The sequence below is a fragment of the Amblyomma maculatum genome, chromosome 5, assembly GCF_055883805.1.
Source record: "Amblyomma maculatum isolate TAMU_Amacu chromosome 5, ASM5588380v1, whole genome shotgun sequence".
NCBI classification, from domain to species: domain Eukaryota; kingdom Metazoa; phylum Arthropoda; class Arachnida; order Ixodida; family Ixodidae; genus Amblyomma; species Amblyomma maculatum.
In genome coordinates, this window is record NC_139348.1 from 139,553,186 (window position 1) to 139,577,688 (window position 24,503).

Genomic DNA, 24,503 nt, shown 5'->3' on the forward strand with positions numbered 1-24,503 from the left:
TTCTTCGTCTCTTATCCCATGGAGAACGAAAACATCTGGCTCCTTTTTGTTTTTTTTTTTTTGCTGAGCCAGCACACAATGGAACACAACAGCCTGGCATGCTAGTTTTCGCGACTGAACACAGTTCAATCGCCCAGCACCCAGCGCACAGCACAACCGCTTCGGACACTCTGCAGCAACGGCTTGAAGCAACTTGCCCCAAGATGGCGAGCGCGGAGAAAGCTGCGGCGCGGGAGGCACTATAGCGCGGGGCATGCCAAAGGGTGTCACCACCCTGTACGGCGGCGCTGGTATCGAGGCACCCTAATTTGCTTCAGCGCTTTCACAAGTTTCAGTGGTGGTTGCTTCTCCATGTTGATTTTTGCGCATGCGCTGTTTGCAAACCGCGACGCCTGATGCTTTGGTGGTGTTGGACGACGTCGGGTCCGGAGAGATGTGTTCGCCATGGTTTTTCTGCGCTGTACCGTAATCTGGAAGTTGGTTCGTCGAAATTGCGCCGCAGCAGAGCACTTCATGAGCTTCGCATGTGAATGAAATTGACCCGACGAGGCCGTGAGGCTTGACAACATCACCAGCCGTCGACTACCAAGAGCCGAGGTGAGAAGAACTGATCCAGTTAGGTTTAAAGTTGCGATCTTTCGTTGGTCGCATATTTCGGCACTCAGGCGAGTAGAAGTTGGTTTATTTGACGCGCAAAGATGATTTAAATGTTGTCTGGTGTAAATGGTCCTGGTTAAGCGCTTGGGGTGAACTGTAGCCGCTGTCCAACAAACGCTGGCACGGGAAACAAGCAATCGGTGGTCTGCTGTTGACACTTGCGCCGATGCAGCGTGTGTCATCGTAGGTCCGACAGGTCTGTGCCGCTCCCTAGAAGAGATAAACGCGTCTAAATAAGGCAGTATTGCCCCGTTGAGCCTCCCTTGTCAGCTGTACGCGCCAGCCTCAGTACAACGCCGCAGTGATCGCGACGCTAATTGAATATTTTAGTCCGACGTCGATTGAGCGGCGGGGCTCCGACCTTGAGTGCTACGGGGATCGTGAGCCCGCTCGGCGCGTTTTCCGCCTGGCCCTAGCGACGGCTGTCATTGTCACCGCAGGTGAGGAGAGGCTGTGTGTGTTTTGTTTTAGGCTGACTAATAACTGCGCGGCCACAAGCCAAGTTTGTGCTACTGCCGGGTGTTTCTGTGCCGTGAGTTGTACACTCTTGGAAGTGGGCCGGTTCCGCCCCCTCCCCGGAGCTATACACGTCAACTTCGGCTGCTGTTCACTTGATGCCCGGCGTCGGGATAGACGACGCTAGGAGAATGGATGGCATAACGAAGTCGTGCCCACATATTTAGACCGTGTCCGCACGACGTGTGTCCGTGCATTATGTCACATGGCCTCCAATTCTTGTTTTTGTCTTTCTGCTGCCCTCTCCCTCGGGAGCTCGTCGTCGAGACGAGTTCCTTGCATGATTTCACACGCTTCGTCCGCAATTGTCCCGGAAAGGAAGCCGCTCGTCTTTCTGCGTCCTTTATAGTTGGGTTTGAAACAACGTTCCGTGCTGCGGCGAGCTTTTCCTGCGTTTAATTCGAGCTCGTCGCCGCCTAAAATAGCGACCGCGCGCTGTTGGGTCGGTTCTGCGCCGATAATAAATACCCCTTCCATCTCCTCCCCATTTCACCTGCCTTGCCTTGAGCTACCTCGTGCACTGCGTCTGTTTCGGGAGCACATCCCTTGCTAGCCATTTACTTGTGAGCTTGCGTGCGAACAGAGCAGTGCAAGGGTAGCAGGCGCCTATTTATGCAACACTACGGTCAACGGCCTGTCTGCGATAAGCAAGTCCTTTCCTCTGCTAACAGTTGAGAATGAATACATGTGGTTGTCTTGGTAGAGGGCATTTGCATGTTGCCTGTGGGTCTCCATTTGGAGTTGTAATTTAGTAAAGATTCTCTAAACAGGAGCTGAACATCTTTATGGCTAGGTATTCACATTACATGTTCATGGTGTAGTTGTTATCTCCTTATGTCTTTGCAGTGTTTAGACTTGTGCATCTTTAGTTCCTTCTCTTTCAGAAATTTGAGTCATCTGTGCGTAGCGATCACTCCTGTTTATCAGCTCTACCATCTTATACCACAACATGCTATGCCTTGTGCATTGTGCTTAACACTGCTGTTGGTCACATACTGCTTATTTACTCAATTTATAATGGACTTGTATGTAGATTCTGAATGCACTTTCAGTGCCACTAATGATACCTTCGCAATGTAGCCAGGAATTCAATCTAAACCTACAGCCCGGCTTTTTGACTTGCGCCTTTCGTATGGCATTTCAACTTTAAACAGGCAGTAGATTTTTTTACGGATGTGTAACTGTTCATGCTGAGTATTGTTAGTGCCTTGGGCTGTTCCTATAAGCACATCTGTATTTTACGGATGTGTAACTGTTCATGCTGAGTATTGTTAGTGCCTTGGGCTGTTCCTATAAGCACATCTGTATTTTACGGATGTGTAACTGTTCATGCTGAGTATTGTTAGTGCCTTGGGCTGTTCCTATAAGCACATCTGTATTTTACGGATGTGTAACTGTTCATGCTGAGTATTGTTAGTGCCTTGGGCTGTTCCTATAAGCACATCTGTATTTTACGGATGTGTAACTGTTCATGCTGAGTATTGTTAGTGCCTTGGGCTGTTCCTATAAGCACATCTGTATAGCTTTTATTTACATTGGCACTGTCTGTCACATTGTGTCACCAGGATTGCCGCTATTGTTTCTATCTACGCACGTGTTCAGTTATGAGTTTGTCGCACGCTGGCTGACATTTGTCTTGGCAGGCTGCAAGCGCATTGTAATTCATTTAAGAGCATTATGCACCTTCCAGCCTTGTGGTGAGCTGTCTTTGTTGCAGGTTCTGTCCGCTGCTTCTATGCCTTGGTGCAGACACAAGACAGCTTTACGTGGCTCTGGGAGCAGGTCAAGCTAGGTTGTTTCCGCTCGATCGTAAACGCTTAGGCGTGCCCGTCTGGGAGCTATAAAGTTTTGTCATTGCATTTCCCAGGAAGCACAGGCATTTGTTGTAGGGTGGTGCATTTTGAGCCGGGCTAGTCTATGAATTTAATAGAGCAGTGGGAAAGTGTTTGTACTAACAGTGTAGCATTTCTAATAGGAAACTAAAACTATCTGTCCCTAGCACAGCAAGCTTTTAAATTCGTTACCATACTATTTGATAACTGACTGTGCCATTGTAATAACTTGTTGCAAGTAGTAGTTTTAGTCTGATGTTTCAGTATTGCTAGCTGATGAAAGAATTGTGCTTGGAACGCTTGATATCTTTCAACATTCGGAGCAGCATGATAGCATTGTTTTTCTTGTAAACATTGATGTGGCTTATGTTGGGAAAGAATCCTTATCAGTCGGGTAAGCCACAGCTCCATGAAGATATGAAGTGTGCTACAGTTTTATCTGGGAACAGGTCGGAGCCTTATTTGCCGCCTTTTATGGCTGGCTGTAATCCAAAATATGAGCGAGCACAATAGCTAGGCCAGTGCCGCGAGGGTATTCACTGAACAGGGTGCAAAACTGCAAACATGCTTGAATTTCTGTCGAGCATGTTGTGGGGCTGTAGCATATGTTTATATGCGGTCTTTTAAACGACTGATAAAGCTAGGCTGTTTTACTCAGTTCTTTGTTTTATGGCTTTTCTGCTTCGTGCTCATAATTTATGATTTGAAATCCTTTAGATCTAACACCTTTCTTTGCAGCCATGCAACGCAGTGCTGCTCTGAGTTGAATTGAAAATGTTGCATTATTGTGTTTTTGGTTTTTGTTGAATGTGTAATGCTGCGCATAAGCAGAGAGACCACTCAATCTACTACGATTTTACTTTCTCTGTATAAAAATGCATACCTGACAAAAGTACTCGGGCAAGCAGGCAAGCATATCATGGGGAGTGCCCTATGTAGATCTTGAAAATAGCCACTGCTCTGTCAGAACATGCTGACATGCGATTTTGTCAGTTTGTGTGGTCTCTCATATATTGGGCAGGCTGTCTGGGAAAAGAAGGTAAAGATTAAAGCTTTAAATACTGGACGGCAAAGGTCTCATTGTTGGGAATGTTTCTTGCACAAACTCAGCATAGTCAAAGTTAAATTTGCAGAGGAAGAATCTGTCCCAACAGGGTTGTCAAAAAGTTTAGATGTTTAGAGTAACTTAATAAACCACTCGTCTATATGTTACTGGGTCAGTACCAGAACGATACTGAAAGACATGGCTTTGAAAGCATTATTTGGAATAGCCGTATAGAATATAGAAGACACAGTGTATAAAGTGAGGACTCCTTTTAAGATTTTTGTGATCATAGTTTGGTCCCTCAAATTGTATGAGGGTCAGAAAAAAAAAATTTGAATCCTGGTGGACATTGTGAGAGATGTATGTTTTCTACAAAAGGCAACCGAACCTTGGACAATAGCAGAACTAATGAGATTGAATGAGGTCGAGTTGGAGGAAATGAGTTTTTTTGTGAAGTGGCTCATTGCATTGCACACAGATAAGACTTTTTGCCATCTTCCAGCACCAGTCGGTTGCTTGCGCTACCATTGCATATTCATTATTGATTGATTCTCGTGGTGCACCAGTGGTGTGTGCTATATATAGCGCAAATTTTTCGGCTGAGTGCTGGCTGATGCTAAGCTATGCACTGCTGGGTGTTTCTTCTTTACACCTACTCTCACAATACACTGGTGCAGGTTCCAGCATGAGTAGCAGCAGCAGCAGCACCACAGTGGCACCGTCCAGCACGACGGTGGCCGGCATGGTGAGCTCGACGTCGATTCTGCCGGCGGTGCTGGCCAACGTGACGGCCGAGAACGCCAGCCAGGTGCTGGAGGACCTTCCACCCACCTTCCTGCAGACGACGGGGGCCCAAGCCCTGTCGGGGGCATTCGTCTGGACCGCCCTCCTCATCACCTGCCACCAGGTGGGGGGAGCAGTCACACTGCTTCGTCAGCACTGTCATTGCAACATTCCATTGTGGGACGGCTCTGCAGACGGTGATGCTGGGGCATTTAATGGAACCCCCAACTTTCAGTCTAAACTATAGATCACATGACATACTTCAGAACTCTCAAGTACTGTCATCATCATCAGCCTGACTATACCCACTGCAGGGCGAAAGCCTCTCCCATATTCCTCCAATTAACCCGGTTCTGTGCTAGCTGCATCCACTTGACCCCTGCGAACTTTCTAACCTTATCCGCCCACCTAACTTTCTGCCGCCCCCTGCTACGCTTTCCTTCCATTGGAATTCCAGTTTGTTACCCTAAGTGACCATCGGTTATCCTCTCTTCGCACTACATGTTCTGCCCATGCCCATTTATTCTTCTTGATTTCCACTAGAATGTCAGTCACTTGAGTTATTTCTCTGACCCACTCTGCACGCTTCCTATTTCTTAATGTTACCCCTACCATTTTTTGTTCCATAGCCCTCTGCGTTGTTCTCAACTTAAGTAGGACCCTCTTGGTTAGCCTCCACGTTTCAGCCCAAGTACTATATTTCATTCATTCACTCACACACTCACTCGTTCACTTGCTCGCTCACACGCTCACATACTCGCTCACTCTCTCTGCTCTCTCACTCCCTTTGCTCTTCGGTCACTTGGAGCCTAGCATTCTTCATATTCCTTAATGATGGCTTGCCTCAGCAAACATTTTTGACATGACTTTTGTATCTTTATTCCAAAGAGCAAAGTGAATGAAAGAAACGTAGCAATTAGAAGTGCTGAAGCATGTCGTGCGATCGGTAGTTGACATTGAATGTTGTAGATCCATTAAATGTCCCAGCACCAGTCATCTGCACAGCCATCACCTGCTATGTGCCTCCCATTGTATGTCTGCACTAACCTTTTAGTATTTTTAACAGCATTTCCGCCTTATTTGAAAAAAAATTTTTGCTTCTAAATTGCCATTGCACGAGACTTCATCTGGGCAAAGTATTTTGAAAGGACACGAGATGCAACTGTAACTACCTTAGCATTAAATGTGTGCGAGGTTCATAACTATGCTCATATTGCTGTGCTGACCATTTCATGTGCAGATTTACCAGCACCTGCGGTTCTACACGTTGCCGACGGAGCAGCGCTGGATTGTACGGATACTGTTCATAGTTCCCATCTACGCGTTTGACTCCTGGCTTAGTCTGCTTTTCTTCCGGGAAAACTACTACATCTACTTCAACAGTGTCCGTGACTGGTACGAAGGTGAGCTAGGACTGTTTTTTCCTCCTCCTTTTAGCTGGCCTCAAGTGTTGCCCTCTTAGCCACATATTAGCCGTGTATGGTGGCTTTGGATACCAAAGTCATCATCTGGGCATCATGCTTGATTAGGAATCCATCTATGATAGCAAGGGGTGATCACTGAGCCTTTCTTTGCCTATTTCCCTGATAAAAGCAAGCAATCCTTTGCCTGAGGTCCCAGAGAGCAGTGCACATGTATTGTTCCAAAACAAATAACATGGTAAAAAAATATAGCTTTAACCCTTTCACTGTCACGAACGTACCGGTACGTATTCGCGTTTCCTCCCCGCAGTGTCAATAACGTACCCGTACGTATTCTATCTTGCGTTCAAATCTTCGTGCCTCACCGTAAAGCTGCCGCGCTTGGACTTGCTCCGCCATCTGTTGAATCTTTCTACAAGCTGATATGCTCGCTCCGCGCCGATAAGACACATATATGGAAGAGTATGGTGCAACCGCGCCCGCCCGTTCTTTGCTCGTGGGAGGGGGCGTGGTCGCTCCGTGACACTACTCTCTCGAGCGAGCGATCCTTCGGCGCGCGCGTGCGTTTATGGGTTCAAAGTTTGTTCTGCCATCTGCGGCAGGTTTGGAGGTTTTTATTTTTATTCTTTGTCGCGCTTCCGCTACGGCGTGGCAAGTTCAGGGTCGCACGCGGTTGCCTCTCTCCGACTGACATATGACTCGATTGCTGCATTCGCTCTCTCCACGCGCCCTCGCTTGAGGACAGCTTGCCGTTAGCAGCAGCAGCACACGAGTGTTTTAGCCCCTTTCCATCTTTTTCTCTTTCGACTTCACTACGCGCCGTTTCTCTCCCTTGTGCTGGCCACTGAATGTGCGCCCTCCGCGCGCGCTTACTTTCGGATGGCGGACCGCGCGGGACCTTCGACGGCTGACTGGAGCGATGGCTCTTCGGGTTCTGATTACCAGCCAAGCTCGGATTCGGACTCAGGATCCACCACACTCTGAAGAAGTATTGAGCGTGTTTTTTTTTTATTTTATCATATATCATTTATAGTCAGACTGATGATGATGATGTTTATTTAAACACCTGCAGAACACTGAAATGTGCAAATTGCATTGACTAATTTATTTGTATACCCATCATGATGCAAAATAAATCTTTATGCTCGTTCCCTGATATGCTCGTTCTCTGAAACCAAGCCGACACTGGGGGTGCGTCCCAGTCAGAAACAGCCGACAGTGAAAGGGTTAAGAGTATTACAAGTCTGCATCCTGAATGTCCACACTTTGCCATCATTACTGATAGTGCAGGTGTTGTGTTTTCCGGTGACGTGTATCCTCTGTATCCTCTCCTGTTTCAGCATTTGTGATCTACAACTTCTTGAGCCTCTGTTATGAGTACCTTGGAGGCGAGAGCAACATTATGTCTGAGATCCGGGGCAAGCCAATACAGTAAGTGTTGCTTTTCTGTTTGAGACGAGTGACTTGCATCTACTTTCTCTGGCCTCTTGCTGTGTTTCATATGGGGGCCTCATTTCAAAAGTCCGATGGCAGCTGAAACTTTGAGGTTTAGTTGCTTGGCACATCAGGAATAAGATGTGATAAACGGTTTATACAGTAGGACCTCTGTATTATGAATCTCATGGGGTCGCGAAAAAAATTCGTATCATCCGAACATTCATATCATCAAAACGAAAGAAAATAAGTATGCAGAAGCATGGGAAAGGCAGTCGTGCATATCTGTTTACGTCTGTGAAGGTTTATTATGGTTGCGCGGCCACAGCTCGCCACTCGCGGCACAGCGCGACAGGCGATCGAGACGTCAGTGACGCGCGGGTCGCATGCCTCTGCGGATTTCTCATGGCGCGTGCAGCTCATGAAATGGAGACGTGCCAGCTACACGGCGCCGCAGACTGCTCGTACAGTGCGACTAGCGGTCGAGAAGTCTACGATATGCGGCCCGTGCGCGCCCACCGCGTGCGTCGCCGACTACTACTCACGGCCGCGTGCTGCTGTAGACTTTTCGCGGCGTGGAAAATTATCGCGATGCCGGCGATGTGCGGTCTGCCCACCTCCGCATACTTCTCGCGGCGCGTACAGCTCAACTGGAGATGGCGACATGTGGGCTGCGCGGCACCGCAAACTGCTCCCAGATCGCTATCACGGAACCAGCGATGTCCGGTCTGTGTGCACCGGCCGCCGCCAGCTACGGTGGTTGCGACGTTTGCGGTTTGAGGGCCACTCGCCGCTGAAAACTTTTCGCGGCGTGAGCCCGACAGAAAATCGCGACGTCAGTGAAGTGCAGACCACGCATCCCCGCGAACTGCTCATGACGCGTACATGCAGCGTGGCTGGCGATCGCAGAGTCAACGATGTGTGGGCAGTGCGTAGTACTCAAGGTTGCGGTCACAGTTTGTGCATTCAAATCATCCATAGTGGCGCGGGAGAGTGTTCGGACTATCCGAAACTTTTGCCCATTGTACACAATGCACTCCGGCCGGGGAATTTGAAGAATTCGTATCATCCCGAAATTCGTATCACAGAGATTTTACTGTAATCCAAAATTGGTGTCATGACCCCTTTAAGTAGGCTGTGCTACACCATTCCTTTGAAAATAACATCAGCCAGTCCTGTGTGGGGAGGATTAGTTTGGAGTGACCAGCGGAAAGGTTTATAAGTGCAATTATTTAACCAGTAAATGCATTCTTTGCTGCCAGAAAACAGCAGCATGTACGGAGAGAGAGCCAGAGAATCAATCTTTATTAGAGCAGTGATTGGATGGAGCTGTTCTCGGCATCTCCTTTAATCACTTATTTTGCTGCGGATGCTTTTAGTATTGTGATCGCAACTGCTTGTCTTCTTTGCAGACAAAGCTTCTGGTACGGCACGTGCTGCCTCTCTGGAAAGACATACACCATTGGTTTTCTCCGGTTCTGCAAACAGGTGAGCATTCATGCATTTCCAGCTGCAGTAAAAGCAGTTGCATTGCAAGATTACGTTTACTTTCAGCTTCAGTAGACTTATAACTAACTTCAGAAAGGGGCAATTCAGAAAACTATGAAACTGGAACACACCTCTTGCTCACTTTTGCGTATGCCTGTGACCTCTTGCGGCAGGGGTTCACCGAGGAAAGATTTAGCCTTCCAATCCTACCAGCAAAGAATAAACACGAGGGAGCTTCCTTTGTTGTGTATGGCACTGAGGGATGATGCTGTCAAATTGTGCGGGCAGCACTGGCAAAGCAGCTTCCATTGCATTAGAGTGAGGAGACGGGCACTGGGCGACGGTCCTAACCTTCATCTTTCCTATCTTACCTGCTTAATGTTGGGACTAATCATACTGTCACTGGTTGTGTCTGCAGCCAGTCATTGTTACTGGAATGTAGACTTTCTTTCTTTTTTAGGACGCTGCATCCACGCATTATTTTTTTTTGTTCACGACAGTATTGCCGATCAATGCAGTGCATGTTTGCATTATAACTCTCTTCTGGCCAGCTTTGCTTGGTCTTGATGATGTGGCCCATTTTCTTCTCTTCATTTGCTTGAATGTGACTGAGAGGTTCAACTTATCAGTTGAACCTGAGGTTAATGAATTTGTGACCCCCCCTCCCCCCCGTTTCTTTTTTTTTCATTTTTATTTTCAGGCAACTCTGCAGTTCTGTGCAGTGAAACCTCTCATGTCTGTGATTACGCTGATTCTGCAGCCTTTTGGGAAGTACTCCGATGGAGACTGGAGGTAAGGTCACTGGCGTCTTGAGCGGACTTCGTTCAGTAGAATCTGGACTGTGCGAACCCGATGCAGTTGCGGAAGAAGTCCGTATCGACGAAAACGAGCTAAAACTTCATGCTGAGCTATGAGAAGTGTGTGTACCCTGATCTGTTGACAGCTACTAATGGGACTTACTTTATGACCATGCGCCACTGCTCACCGCTGTCGGTGCGTACCGCGCGTCTGGTGATCAGGGTGTAGTTATGTGTGGGCGGTTCTTGCAAATAAATGGTGATAACAAACAAAGCCAGGGAACAGCAAATGTGGTCTAGTGTCACATTTTTCTCGGAGGCTGCACAGTTGCGTAGAAATCATTTTGGTTGAAATTGAATATTTTTTTTGCATATGTAGTGAGAGGCGCACCATTGCAGTAAAAGCGGCATCGTGACTCTGAAGCCTCTTTTGTAGAACATGGATGTAACAAAAGATTCTGATGTAACGAAAGACTGCGACATAATCTGCAACCTCTGAATTTCGAGTGCAGTGCTCTACCAACAAAGCTGGGATGGCGTGAATTGCTCACGTGTACCTTGTCCTTTGAATTGCATCACGACATGTTAATTTTATTGGGCTGTTATTGGCGTCAGCATGTCTGGTTTATGTCTCAAAACGGGAAAATCTAGTGTAACAGTTACATTGTGTAAATTCCGCAAACCTACAAGAGGAGACGGATAAACTGATTCTGGTACAATCCACTGGAGAATTCAAAATACTCCTGGGAAACTAAAAATTTGTCAGAAATTTGCAGTTTTAGTTAACAGAAGCTGGCTCTTGATGTTTTGATTATATATTAAAGTACTGGGTGGACTGAAACTGGAACTCAAATAGTTTGAAATAGAGTCCAATGTATTTAGAACTAGTGCATTAGGGGCATGGGCACCTGGATCTTGAATATTATGCTGTTCTCAATATCAATGCTCATGCTCCAGACCGCGGTGGCGGCTTTTTGATGGAGGCCAAAAGCAAGGTGCCCGTGTGCTGTGCGATGTCAGTGCACGTTAAAGAACCCCGGGCTGTCAAATTCCGGAGCCCTTCACTACGGCGTCTCTCGTAGCCTGAGTCGCTTTGGGACGTTAAGCCCCATAAACCAAACTTGTTCTGTGCTAGCATCTTACGACTTCCTTCATTTATTGCCGTTATCAGGTACTGCGCGATCAACAGTCCCGCGACGATGTGATAAACAACCGGGGGAGGCCTGTACACGTCTGGAAAATCCAGTGCCTTACTTTTAATCATGTGCTGTTTTAGACTCGGCAGTTTAACTACCTGCTGTCAGTGCATTCTTGTTGCTCGATTTCTCATCACCTCTGTGTGATGTCATACATGTCTGTGCAGGCCAGACAGTGGCTACCTGTACATCACGATAATCTACAACATCAGTGTGTCGCTGGCATTGTACGGCATGGTGCTGTTCTACTTTGCCACTAAGGACCTGCTGGCGCCCTTTGACCCCGTCTGGAAGTTCTGCACCGTCAAGTCGGTCATCTTCCTCTCCTTCTGGCAAGGTAGGCGGCAGTGGTCCTTCTTTTCCTTTTCCTTTTTTTTTGCTGCTGTTGGGTTCTGTGCTGGTTGTCTCAGGAGAACGGTGGATGGCGTATCGTCATTGGATAACTGTTAAGAGGGCAGCATTATTTGAGAACAGTTAGTGAAGAACCTCTCATACCATCTCCCTCTCTTGCGTGTCGCGCTTTCCCCTAGAAGTGGAGAGCGTATCTCTACCTTCCTGCTTGCCACTTGCCCATCATGGCCGGATGGGCAGGTTTAATTTAATTGAACTCTGCTTAAGAGCTCTTAGAACATCTTTCCTTATTTTTAGGTTAAATGCAAGGAAAATGCATGACATTAATCAATTTTTTTGTGCTGATTTAAAATTCGTAATTAGTTTTCTCGTGTGTCAATTAGTTTTCAAATTATTTGACATTTTCTCTCCTTTGTAAAACAATAGAGAAAAAGCAATAATTTGAAAACTATTATTAATATAAGGCTAGATACAGTCAAACCTCGATATAACGAACACGCATATAACGAATTATTGAATATAGCAAACTCTTCAGAAATATTTTTGTCAAACACATGTATTTTTAACTTCCCATAGCAAACGCGGTTCGGCATAAAACGGATATTACGAACTTCGCGACGCCAAGCACTACCTCACTTTAATAGCAGGAGGCAGGCTTCGTTGCACTACATGTGTGTTATGCGGTGCAGCAAACGTTCAGGATTACCTCGCAGGCGCTGACAACGCCACAGATGCCACGACGGCATTGGGAGTTGACAGCTGAAGAAATCTATGGCCTCTGAGATTACCCCCGCGCGCCTGTTTGTGCGCACGGAGGTGATCTCGGAGGCCATAAGAAATCGTTTGTATCTCACAATCGCCAAAAGCGCCGCTTCAGCAGCGGTGGCAGCGGTGGCAGCGGCACAATCGAATGTTGTTTTTTGCCTTTTTGGATGGAGGAAGGAAACAACTTGCTGTTTTGGTTTTTTGCACCATTCGCGTTTTTTGGTTTTAGTGTTAGCAGCGGCGTGGCTGTCGTAGCGTTCGACGGAGGCTGCGTCGGTCGTCGTGTCAAGTGTGGTGCGCAGGTGTGCGTAGTGCTGTGATGGCGGTGAACGTGAAAAAAAGAGCAGAACTGACGTTAAAGACCAAGCTCAAGTTAAAGGCAGTTTACAAGAGGAGACTGATTGACACTCTTCTCATGAAGCTTCTTATGAAGCAGGACTTGAAGATAGACTTGCTGGGAGCATTAAAGCGGCATGGGACAGCGTGAAAGGCGAAACGATTGCCAACTGCTTTCGGCACGCAGCTTTTGTTCCAGCAGAGGCCCGCGCATCAAGTGACGATGGGGACGAAGCAGAAGCAGAGCTCCGCGAGCTTCTGACATGAGGTGACATGCCCGCAACAATGACTGTAGAGGACTTTGTAGGCGGCGACGACATTGCGGTGACCACGGCTGTACCGACGGACGCCGAAATCGCTGTGGACGTTTCTGAACATCCCGCAGACGAAGCTCAGGCTGACCGTGCAAACGATGAGAACATTCTGACTTCACAAGAAGCGCTTGCTGCATTGGATTTACTGCGCCGCCGCTACAGTGCTATTGAGAGCAGTGGGTTTGCCCTTGTTGAGCGTTTGCAAACTGTGGAACAGGGCGTGATACGGAACGCGATCAACACAAAAAAGCAGGCCGCGATAATGCAGTTCTTTGCGCGTAAATAAACGGACGTGACCCAAGAAGGCACCCTCCGAGTTGCTGTGCCTTCTCTGATTGAATTTTGCTGCTCTTGCATGGATCTTCTACGAAATTTTATATTACGAATTATGGATAGAGCGAACTATTTTCCGATTTTTAACTGTTCATTATAACGAGGTTTCACTGTATATAGTATAAGGAATACAACCTAGGAGCTACATTTTTGGTCAAGACAATATTAGTAATTTTACAACTTGCTGAAGTTTGATGCAAGAAAAAGCAGTTGACTAGCCATTTAGATTAGAGCACACAGAAAAATTTGCAGGGGTAAAATGAGAAACCTGTTCCCAACATTGTACAGTTTAATCACCTAGGAGCATGCAGCAATAAAAATTATTGTTTTATCTGGTCTAGATGCTAGGATATTATCTCTCGCAAACTAGCAAACTGTCAAAGATTTGAGAAAACGAGAAAAAATGAACTGAGATATGATTTATTTGGCTTGTTTGCACCTTTAATGTGGAATCGATGACCCGGACAGTGAATAAATTAGTACGTACGTAGGAGATGGGGTGCAGATTTCTAGAATGTCATTTTCAAAAAGCTTTTTTACGATTTTCGGCTCCTCACGAGCCCTGTCCTCCCTTAAACTAACATAATTTAACTCTCCACCTACCCATCATGGCAGGTGGCAACTTGGTGCTTTAAATTCCGGAGTAGAATACAGCGTATTATGACTAAACCAATCCACCGGCTGCCTTTGCCGTAAAAGAAAAGAAACGGGTAGCAAAAATACTGTGTCGTCGTTTCACAGGGGTTCTGCTGGCAGTCCTGGAGAAAGCGGGCCTCATCTCTGCCATCAGCGCCAGCGGCGCCACCAACACGGCAGCGGCCAGTGCCGGCACGGTGTCGGCCGCCTACCAGAACTTTCTCATCTGTGTTGAGATGTTCTTCGCCTCGTTGGCGCTCAAGTACGCCTTCCCCTATCGCGTCTACGTGCAGGGGTGCCGCGCCGATGCCCAGGGACGCTCGGTTACCATGCAGAGCATCTCTTCGAGCCTCAAGGTGCGTTTCGTTGTTGTCTTAATTTCTTTGTTTTTTCTCGGTCCTTATTTTGGAGGCCGGCGAATCTGCATGCACGCTTTGGCCAGACTGCTTGGTCAGCCTCGGACTGAACTTTGTTCAGAAAAGTGGCTTTTTAAGGGAAACAGTGATCAAAAAGCGAAGTGCATGTAATCTGAGAGCTGAGATCTGTGTGGGGAGGCGTTAATGCTGTCGTATCATACCGTTCAAGGTGGAGCTTAATCCCTTTGAGTGTTTTTGTCGTATGGGTATTGTGGCTGAATTCTGTCCCGCGAGGTTTTGGTCGTACGCGTATTGCGCCGAACGTGCATTTCAAATTTAGTGCTTTCTGAAGAGAAGCGCTTACTGGGAGGTCCTGCCATCTTCTATAACGTACAAGAAGTATTAAAAATTGTCTATGCTACCATTTTGGGGAGGAAAAGAAAACTGACCATGGCTATACTGTTGCACGCTCTTTGCAGTGGTGTGCCCTCATGGTTTTGCTTTCTCCACGCGATCGCAACAGAGGCGCGAAATTTGATCTCTGTCTTTGTTGGGATGCTAGCGGAGGCCCATGAAGACTTTCTAGGACTTGCATGAAAGTGTTGCAAAATCGTTTGCACTACCATCTTGCAGCAAAAAAAAGTGACTGATTGTGACCGTTGATACTAGGCTTGGTTTGCAGCAACTCTCCCTTGTGGATTTGTTTCCTCCGCACGATTGCAAGGAAAGCGCGAAATTTGATCTCTTGTCTTTGTTGGGACACTAGCGGAGGGCCTTGAAGGCTTACTTTAATCTTTGTTGGTGCTCTCTCAGCTCGTCGACGTTCACGGCGTGCCATTGCTGTGCCGTTTAGTTAGTTCCCTCGATGCCGTGACTGTAATACTCTGCCTATATATTTTTTGCCTATGTATCTGAACTTTCACAAATTTGTTTAAAATCTAAAAAGTTTAACACTGGGACAAATTTTTTTCGAAAAAGTGTGTGCCAGCTCTCTTCCTGAGCCCTTTACACTTCTGCTCTAGGCAGAACAGAGTAGGGTGTCATTATAATCATAATTATGTTTCATTTTTGCAAGGTCTCCAGTTCTTCCCTTGCACTATATTTGTGGTCACATTATTGGGCAGTCTTGCGTCGCGATTGCTGTAAAACACCAGTAATGCACACAGCACGGACCCATGGCAAAATCCCATCAGCCGTTGAATACATCTGCGGAAGCGCATTCCTGTGCTTTACTTTGCAGATTTTGTCTGTTATTCAGTGATAGGAATTTCTGTCATTGATATTTTGTTGTGAACACAACGTACGTGTCTGCTTTCTTACTTCCCTTTTTTTGCCCCCCCCCCCCCATATCGCAGGAGACGATGAACCCCAAGGACATCATGAATGACGCCATCCACAACTTCCACCCACAGTACCAGCAGTACACGCAGTACGCGGCCCCGCCCAACCGCCACCACCACTTCGCTCGAGGCAACAACGGCGGCGGCAACAATGACGACTCGCTCCAGAGTGGAGGAGGGGGCGCAGGCGGCGGCGGAGCGAGGGCCGCGCACTCGGCCAGCGCTGCTCCTTCGGCCAACGGTCGGCCACCTACACGTGGCCACCACCGGAACCCAGCCTACAACGAGAAGACCACCCTCCTTAGCTCCGATGACGAGTTCCAGTGAGTGATTCATGGCGACCACAGCGACAGCGGCCGCAAATCGGTGGCGGGGTGCACCACCTTTGCCACCAGCCCACAGTCTGATCTCTCTTCCTCACCCACCTTACTTTGCTTTCAGTTTTTCTTGCCATCACACCTGCTTCTTGTGTCTCAGCGTCTGTGTCATCTTTGTTTGGCATGGTTTTTCTGGGTCGGGTCTGGAAGGCTTGTTGAAAAAGAGGAAAAAAAAAAACATAGAGGAAAAAAAAAAAACATACTTAGCTTGCGTTTATCGACTAAATGGTGGCAGACGAGGAACCTTGTTGGGGAACTTATTTAAAAGGGACGCGACCGCACTTTTGGGATAAACTTGTTACCGAACGCAGATTATTTGAAGGCGCACAAGCTCCACTGCTGTTGCGAAAACAAGAGTCATTCCTTCATGTTTTTATTGCAGTGACACCACTCGGGGTTGAGAACTCCAGAGTTGCGCGTTTCCACCAAGGCGGGTCACATTTTCAAAAGCTTAACAAAAGTCCTATACCCTGTCCTCAGGTTTTCTTCTGTGGAAGGTCACAAAACGCATGCACTGCAAGAAACATTGCCGCGCATTCCAACATTGCCGCGCATGCAGCTGCACTAGGCTGCAATAAGAAAAATAAGTTCTTTTTTTTTTCTTTTTGCAGCTTTAGTGTTTTATTTTCTCCGTGTAATAATACTCAGGTTTATTTGTCATGTTGAATCAGTTCATTGTTGTGATCGATGGCACAGTCAGCTTAATTGCGAGTCTGTTGGCTTCACTTCAGAGCAGTTCTTGTCTTTGATGTAAAAACAGAAAGGACAGAAAGAGCCGCGAGTAGAAGCACGTAATGCTTCAAGACTGTCATTAGCGCATTGCCGCCTTGCTGCGCTGCGTGGTGAAACTCAGCAGCATTCTGACCACAACCATATTGGTGAACCATATTTGAACCCAGATTGGCTACCAATGAATGTAGGTCAACCTCTCGTTGGAGCCTGTAGAAGGTTGAAAAACGATTGTTAAAAAACAGGTGAACCCGATGATTTACTTCGCTAGGTGGAGAAAAATATGACGGTTCTTAGCAAGACCTAATCCTGTGCACGTTCTTGTGAGCGAGAACAAATCTTCTCCTCTTTATATCACTTAATGTCCTGGTTTTAAAATGCCAATATGTACCATGCTGAAGCAGTCTTTTCTCTGACATACTTTTTAGCACACCGTCACTTTCTGGGAGACTCTGGAGCATTATGTGCATTCAAGCTTCTTTTTTTTTTCTTTTCTTGAACCTCCAGAAAACAATCCTCATGCGTGCTGTGCTGCTGATGATGAGATTAACAGCCATAGCTCTCCCGTTTCGCCCACGCAAAGCGCGAAGTCGCGACACATTCTTGCGCGATTCAGTTTGATCAGTTTTTTTTTTTTTTTTCGTTTATTTTTTTATTATACCGAGATTTGTTGGCGGACCGCGGTTGCCGGTTTCGGCTACGCACAAGAGGAGATTAGGGTTGGGTGCTCATGGAACTGCCCGGAGCCAAAGAAGGTTGCTCACGTGTCCGTTGCTGAAATTGCCTTGCCTTACTAAAAGGCACTGGCTCTTGACTTGGCTGCCGAAGCTGGCTTCGCTCTAAACTGTGCTAAAACGAGCCAAGGCGCCGTGAGATATCTAATAGCTGTTCATGACCTGGCGTTCAAACTAGCTTCACGGCCAGTTTTCAAGTCGCTCTTTAAGCCGACTCAAACAAAAAAGAAGCTGGAAGCTATGCACAGGACGGCTTTTAGGCCAGCTTCTGAGCCAGCCTTTTTTTTTTTTTTCTGGTCACACTCGGAAGCTGTCTGTAAACAAATTCTGAAAGCCATCCACTGGCTGAAACCTTGACATAACTCTGGCTTGAGTCATGCACTTGCCTCTTACGATGGAGAGGGCCTTCTCAGCCCTGTTGTTGTCTACTGTTGCTGTTGTTGTCTTGTTCGTTCTTTTTCCCCTCTTTGAGATGTCCTGCTCCCTCGCGTTTCAAACTCACTGGGGGGGACGCAGTATGTCTTAAAAACTGTGTGGGCTGGAGCGGTTTCTGTCTTTTGTCGGATCTGACATGTTGCAGCACAGGCTTTTCTAGTCTTCGCGAGCGCACACTTTTGTTCTTCTGTTGTGAGGGTGGTCTCGACTAGAGCTGCCATCCCCGATTTATACACACATATATATACACATCCATGTCCTCTCTCTGCAGAGTGAATGGCCCCCCGAGTCCCTTTCGCTCACTTAACCCGCGTCTGCAGGGTTGAAACTTGATGCACGGTGCGGAGAACTTGAAGGCCAATTCAGTCTTACTTTGTTAGAAGATTTTCCAGCCTAAATTTAGTTGCAGTGTCTGGATTGCATCAATACCCATCCAGATCTCTGTGACAAACGCTCAGGTAAAAAAAGACGATTGGCACTACTTTGGTGTGTGTTTTATTGTGGAAATGTGGGTGGTATTTCAGAATCTTCTGTAATAGCTTCGTCAAGTTGTAGTTGATAGCCTATTGATAGCTGATGGGGAAAAAAAAAATTGTTTTCTTGGTCTGTCCCGTAGTTATAGTAGCCGGGCACCCTGTATCGTTTCAATGCTGCAGAGTCGCACAATGTGTCTTGTGGTCACTGTGCAAATGCTGCCGCAGACTTCTTGTCGTTGCCAAGCTTTTTTATTTTTGGTCTTCCTTTCCACGTGTGCTTGTCTGCTTTATTTGTTGCTATCAACATTGTTCTTGTCCTTGTCTTCAGATAGTATGTTTGCTGTCTTTAACTTGTGCACTTGTTGCTTCTTTGCCCTTCCTGGCTTTTTTTTTTTTTATCTTCTTCATATACTCCCCACACCCTGGGACAGTGCAATCATGATGACCCTTGCTTGCATTGGTGGTGTGTATTTATTGACCTTAACCTGTTCCAGTTTGACCTATCGACCTTGACCTATATTGCCTCCTGCTTTTTGAGTGCCATTGTCCAAGTGTGACCTTTGCATTGCAGGCTCTGTTCTTTGTGCCGACCAATCGGTAAACCCGTCGTCGACTTTTGCGTTTTTTGCGCACTAGAGTCGCAGTGGATGCGTTTTAAAACTTCTTCAAACACGTGCGCAGTGCTCGCTGTTGCATTTCCTGCGCGCTCGCCGCACATGTACGACTCGGATTACCGCTGGAGTGCAAGTCATCTGTGTTTTTGGTTTTGTCGGTAGTCGGCTGTTAACTGTACCACCACTGCCATTTTTTTTTTTTTTTTTTTACTTTTTGAGAGATCTTTATAATTTCTCACTCTGTTTAGAACAGCAGGTTCGATTCCTTCTTAAAGTCAGTTTATTCTTTCCTTTTGTGTTTCGAAAAAGCAGAGGAAAAGATGCGGGGCCAATTATACTCAGTTGCGTGATGCCAGCTAAACATCCCTTTTTTTTTTTTATTAGTTTAAGTGAATGTTGATGATGTACGAAAGGCTGACTAGAAAGCACAACCTATCAGAATCTCTGTTTTTGGCTGCTTTGGCTGCTTTGATACTTGTCGTACCAGTGGACTCAGCTGGCTGGAATGACAAAGGTTTGGTATCCACAAAGGTGCGAGACAGCCAAGTAAAGGAGCTCGGTGAATGTACTTAACCTTGGGAAACAGGCTGGGGTGAAGAAAGAGCTTGCCAAGGCCACTGTGACTTGCTGTTCACACTTCTGTTCTCGAGGAAGTGTGGGATCGATTGTGTCCTGTTTAAAACTAAACTTAATCTATTGCTGCCATGATAAGGGAGAATGCGTATTCAAGTCCTCACAGCTTCTAGATTTATGGAAATAAGACTTGGCTAATCCCGTCAAAAGCTTGGAATGGAACCGTTCCTTTTTTCATCCTGAATGGTTGCTGGGTTCTTAACATCTTTCGGTACAAGTTTTGTACATATCACCTTTCTTCGTCAGCATCGCACATTTGTTGTGTATTCTTCACAGGGTCATGGCGCATGCCTGCGCATCTGCTGAATGCATGCCGCGGTTGCTCATTTTTCTTGGGGAACCCGTTTGTTTGTGGCAAAGTAAAATTATTTTCTTTATTATGAAGGGCTATGGACTCAATGTAACTAGTAGTACATGCGACAGCTAAACAAACTTGCTTTGATGCTCTGGCAGTGAGGTTTACTGGACGATTGATTGCACCAGGGTAGGGGAATGAGGGACTCGTTACAACATGCAGTAGCCAGCAGTTACTTTAACGCACTTTTTTTTCCTCTTAATGTTGGGTACGCTGGCCTAACTGTGGAGTCCGGGCTTTCTACTGTTTGCATGCATTGCTGGGCCTTTCTAATATTTACATGCTGTTGATTTGAGTGCGATTTTCTTAGCAAAATGCTATGTTGCCCTGCATGCCTAATGCATAAAAAGGTTAACTCTGATGCTATAGTAGTATGCATCAGTTTTATTATTACTGCTCCAGGCTTGTGTTGCTACTGTGAGTTTGCATGAGGTTACTCTGCTAATTTTAGTGCAAAAAAAAAAGATAAACCACAGGTAGAGACCAATGACGGTAATGTTCGCGTTGTTCCGCCTTTCTCGTTCTTCTTGCATTAAATTTTTTTTTATGCACTAAAATCACTAGCGCACATTTACAGCAGTAGCCCAGTTTGCTTGCGTGGGGTTGTTCACAATATATCAATATTTTTTTTCTTTTTTTTGCATGCTGCAGCAGGGTTGCTTAATGGGGGGTCTCTAGGCAGTGTTGGCTAACATCTTTTTGCAGAATGGTCCAGCGAGGCAACGACACATGCCGTTTCTGAAAAAAAAAAGTAAAGAAAAAAAAAAGCTAGGTGACAGAGGTGGACTTTGCCACGTCATCGACTGACCACTTGTGCTGTCCACCTGCCTGCCTGCTTGGTGCATGCCTCCCACTGCCTGTTCGTTGGGCCACCTTTTCCCGGTCGGCTGGTGATGTTCGCTCTCGCACGTGGTACTGGTTACTCCCAAGAGCATGAACATTGTGGACTGCTGCGCAAATTCGAATACACATATGCAATTGTTACGTGTGGTGTCATCGCTCCTGACTGTTTTGCCGTTGACCACCGGGGTCCTGTCTCCACTGCATCATCGCTTGTGGTCACTGTCAGGTGGTATTGTAGGCATGTGCATGTTTTATTTTTATTTTTTTCTGAAATGTGGGCTAGCGACCATCGTCCACTGTTAGCGGGCTCTGCAGTGGAGGCGCAAAGTATTTTGTCATGGCATCTGTTCCATAAGCCATTGTTTTTTGGTGATGTGCATTAATAAACTCTGAGGAGGTGGCATAGGTTCTGTAGAAAACAAGGCTGGCATGGAAATGTTGAGAGGTTCATTCGTGAGGAGAACGGGTTTGCCGCGGAGAGAAGCTAAGGAAGTGTGGAATGCCAAGGAATGCGTGGGAAGTGTGACGTGTAAGCCCATTTTCATGACAGGCATCGGTGTAACAGTGCGTGTCTTAAGTTTTGCGATGTGCCCTATCTTCTGTTAAGGAGAATAGAAAAAGTTATGATAAAGTGGCGTTGCCTTTGCTGTCTACATGAAACACGTTAGCAGGGCGCAAGGTATGACGCAGTTTGAGCAAGCACCGGCTTTTTGCATTATTTATACTGCCAGCATTAACATAATTCATCATTCCACATTTGGTTCTACTCTTGCGAATGGCAGTGGACTAGTAAGAATTTTACCAAACTTCTAAGGTAACATAACTATCAAACTGCCATTAAGCTGTTTTAACAGATTATCGTGCATTATCATAGTTTATCATAGTATGAGAGGCAGCTTGTAAAACAGTTCGTTTTTAGTTTCAGTTCTTGTAAAACCTGCTCCACCTCGATATAGGCAGCTGCGGAAAATAAAGTAAGTGTAGTGCATAGCCTTGCTAGCTTTCCCAACTTTTGTTACTTAGGACTTGTATCTGCTTGTGCCCTCGTGTCCCTTGATGCAAAGGGGGAAATAGGTCTGTTTGCCGTTTTGTTTGTTTTTCCTTCTGTGCGATTCTTTTTCTTCTTTGTGTGTGCACGCGGCCTTTTGTCTTTTTTTACCTTCTGTGCAGCGGCTTCAAGTGACAGCTTGTAAAAGCGTGTGCAGTTTTTAACATTGAGGAAAGAAGAGGGTTGAAGTAGCTACCAAACCCAGGTATTTGAAGGCGAGGAGCATTGAGAAGTAGGTGATCGAGAAGTGGATTGCAGAGGGTACGACTTGAAACCCCCCATCCTTGAGGTCGAGAGTGTGTGAAGGTGTGGAGAGCTTCGAGCATTTGTAAATAGGAAACAGCAAAGATGTGTTGACCTTTTTCTGTCTTGTGGGCAAACTGCTTTTTCCCCAAAGGAGTCGTTTTACATGCTTATGTAATGCTGTGTATAAATGGAGTTTTGTCTGATGTATGTGTATATTGTGTGCAGCGCATTGCACGTCGAAATGTGTGTACGGCGTGTTGCCGACGCCATTTTTGCGCAGTGCTCGCCCAGGTTTTGGTGTTTACGGCAGCTTTGAGAACACGAAACTTGGTCAGCACGCCCCCCCCCCCCCCCCTTTTTTTTTTTGTTCCGTGGTTTCTTCCACGCGGTACGTGATTGTGTGGTGTTCTTTGTAAGTGTTTAAATGCAGGCAGCATCTTTTGGAGGTGACGCCAAAGCTTGTGCTTAACGCGGCGCCATAGCTTTATTTTGGGCATAGATTGCCGATTGTTAGACTGCTGCTGTGTGCAACATAGAACAAAGCTATACATACTTATATATATAAATATATACATACAAAGCTGGGAGAGCAAAAGGACATTGTTTCAAATGCTTGTGAAAGAATGTGAAGCTGCAGGGAGACAGAGTATGTGAAATTTTATGTCTGCACAATGTTTCTTTTTGTTTGTGCTTTATGGGCTCTGTACATAGCGCATGAATATACTATATGGAGGTTACAAAGGCAACGTTGACAAGCGTTGTCGCTGAGTGGTGTTTTTTCTTTCCCGCTTCCCAACACCTGAGTATGTGAAAAAACAAAAAAACGCTTGAACTGTATATCTGAACAAAAGAGTGTTCTGTATAGAGAGATGTTATGCTGGTTATGCTTGTATAAAGTATATAACCCAAATAAAAACAGTGTACTGACAAAACGTTTTTCTGTTGGCGACATGTTCATATCTTCCTTCTCAAATAATTATTGCCCTGGCTCAGCGCGTGACGTCTCAATGAACAACTGACAGTAAACCACATTTTAATATGCACGAAATATGAGGCAATCAGGAGGAAACATTTTGTGTTTCTATAATAAACACATTCCATTTCATCCAAGTCTTTTGCTGGGAGAGAATGCCATTGTCAAAACTTCTTCTATTTTTGATTTTTTAAAAGTAAAGCTAATAAACAAACTGAGTTATTTTTAACAAGAACTGCTTTACCCAGAGTTTGGCGCATGATAACCTTAGTTGCCTATGTGCCATAAAACACAACACACACAAACCCCACTGTTGGCTCGTTTAAATTTAACAGCAGCCCCTCATTTCCCTTTCATTTGTCTGCTATATATAACACACACACACACACACTCACACTGGATGCCCCAGCTAACTTGAACCAAGGGTTAAAAAATATGCGAGGTAGGCCAGGGAAACCAATTTCATACAACTGCCAGCACCTTGTCTTGAGCACCATAGTCAAACTTTTGTTTTGCAGTTTCTTAATTCGCTAATTTTTCTAATTTATTGAATAACTTTAGACCATAAATGCGAATTGGAAAGTTGGAGAGCATGTTCAGAAACTCCCATTCCATTAATTACAATAAAGAAAGCGTCAAGTATACCTTTTTTCCAGGCTCAAAAGGAAGCCCGCGAAATGCAAATGAAATTGCGTCACTGGCGCATTTGCGCGCCATGATTGTGGTGCTCTCAGTCATGGTTTGAGTAAACGAAATCAGCTGCGGCCGCGTCTCTTCGACCCTGTTGCAGCAGCAGGCCGATACGCATGCGATTGCTTTTTTGCCCGTGTCAGTCAGCAGGCGCACGTGACTGTAAGTAGCAGTGAGCGCGGCGAGCTCGCTCCAACCAGCGCCATGTCAGCCTGCCGCTGCAATGGGACCGTCAAGTCACTGCCGCAGCTGATTCCGTTCGCTCAAACCACGACTGAAAGCACAATAATCGTGGCATGCATATGCGCTAGTCACATGAGTTTATTTGTATTTCACGGTCTTTATTTTGAGCCTGGAAAGATTGGTACACGTAAGACAAAAAATTGCCTGTGGTGAGCAAGACGGCTGGCAACTAGTATGCAACTGGTTTTTCTACCCTACCTCTATTTTCTTTTACCCTTGGTTCAAGTTAGCTGGGACACTTAGTGTATATATATATATATATATATATATATATATATATATACATACACACGTGTATATTTGAATGTGTAAGTGCATATGAAAGAGCAGTTTTGACACGATATGTAACACATTTCTGACTAGTTTACATCATATAGAGGAACAGAGTGGAGCGATGAGAATTTAACTTGTTTGTGGTCAGTAGTTGGATGGAGGAAAAGAGACGGAGAACTTGGAGTCTGCTCTCTAGAGGAGCCAGCAAATGACATTGCTTGCTTGGCTCTCAAT

General features: G+C 46.0%; 1 protein-coding gene across 2 annotated transcripts; it reads left to right on the forward strand.

Moving 5' to 3' along the window:
• Positions 1-389: 389 nt before the first annotated feature.
• LOC146189733 (transmembrane protein 184B-like) lies at positions 390-23,026 on the forward strand. Of its 2 annotated transcripts, none has more exons than XM_084604498.1 (10): positions 390-597; positions 4,728-4,957; positions 6,074-6,236; positions 7,595-7,685; positions 9,101-9,176; positions 9,877-9,968; positions 11,337-11,506; positions 14,010-14,260; positions 15,616-15,923; positions 20,659-23,026. In XM_084604498.1, the coding sequence occupies exons 2-10, from the start codon at positions 4,736-4,738 to the stop codon at positions 20,693-20,695; spliced, it is 1,410 nt and encodes a 469-aa protein (XP_084460624.1). In that variant the 5' UTR covers positions 390-597; positions 4,728-4,735; the 3' UTR covers positions 20,696-23,026. The 2 variants fall into 2 exon arrangements, with proteins under 2 accessions (XP_084460624.1, XP_084460622.1); XM_084604496.1 differs by lacking the exon at positions 390-597 and adding an exon at positions 664-1,097.
• The last annotated feature ends 1,477 nt before the right edge of the window (positions 23,027-24,503 follow it).

What these genes read in the sequence shown, in the direction of transcription:
- LOC146189733 (XM_084604498.1), top strand. Translation starts at nt 4,736, where the DNA reads ATGAGTAGCAGCAGCAGCAGCACCACAGTGGCACCGTCCAGCACGACG. An exon ending in CTTCCTCTCCTTCTGGCAAG is followed by an intron (nt 11,507 to 14,009) that starts GTAGGCGGCAGT and finishes GTCGTTTCACAG; the next exon opens with GGGTTCTGCTGGCAGTCCTG. An exon ending in AGCTCCGATGACGAGTTCCA is followed by an intron (nt 15,924 to 20,658) that starts GTGAGTGATTCA and finishes ATCTTTTTGCAG; the next exon opens with AATGGTCCAGCGAGGCAACG.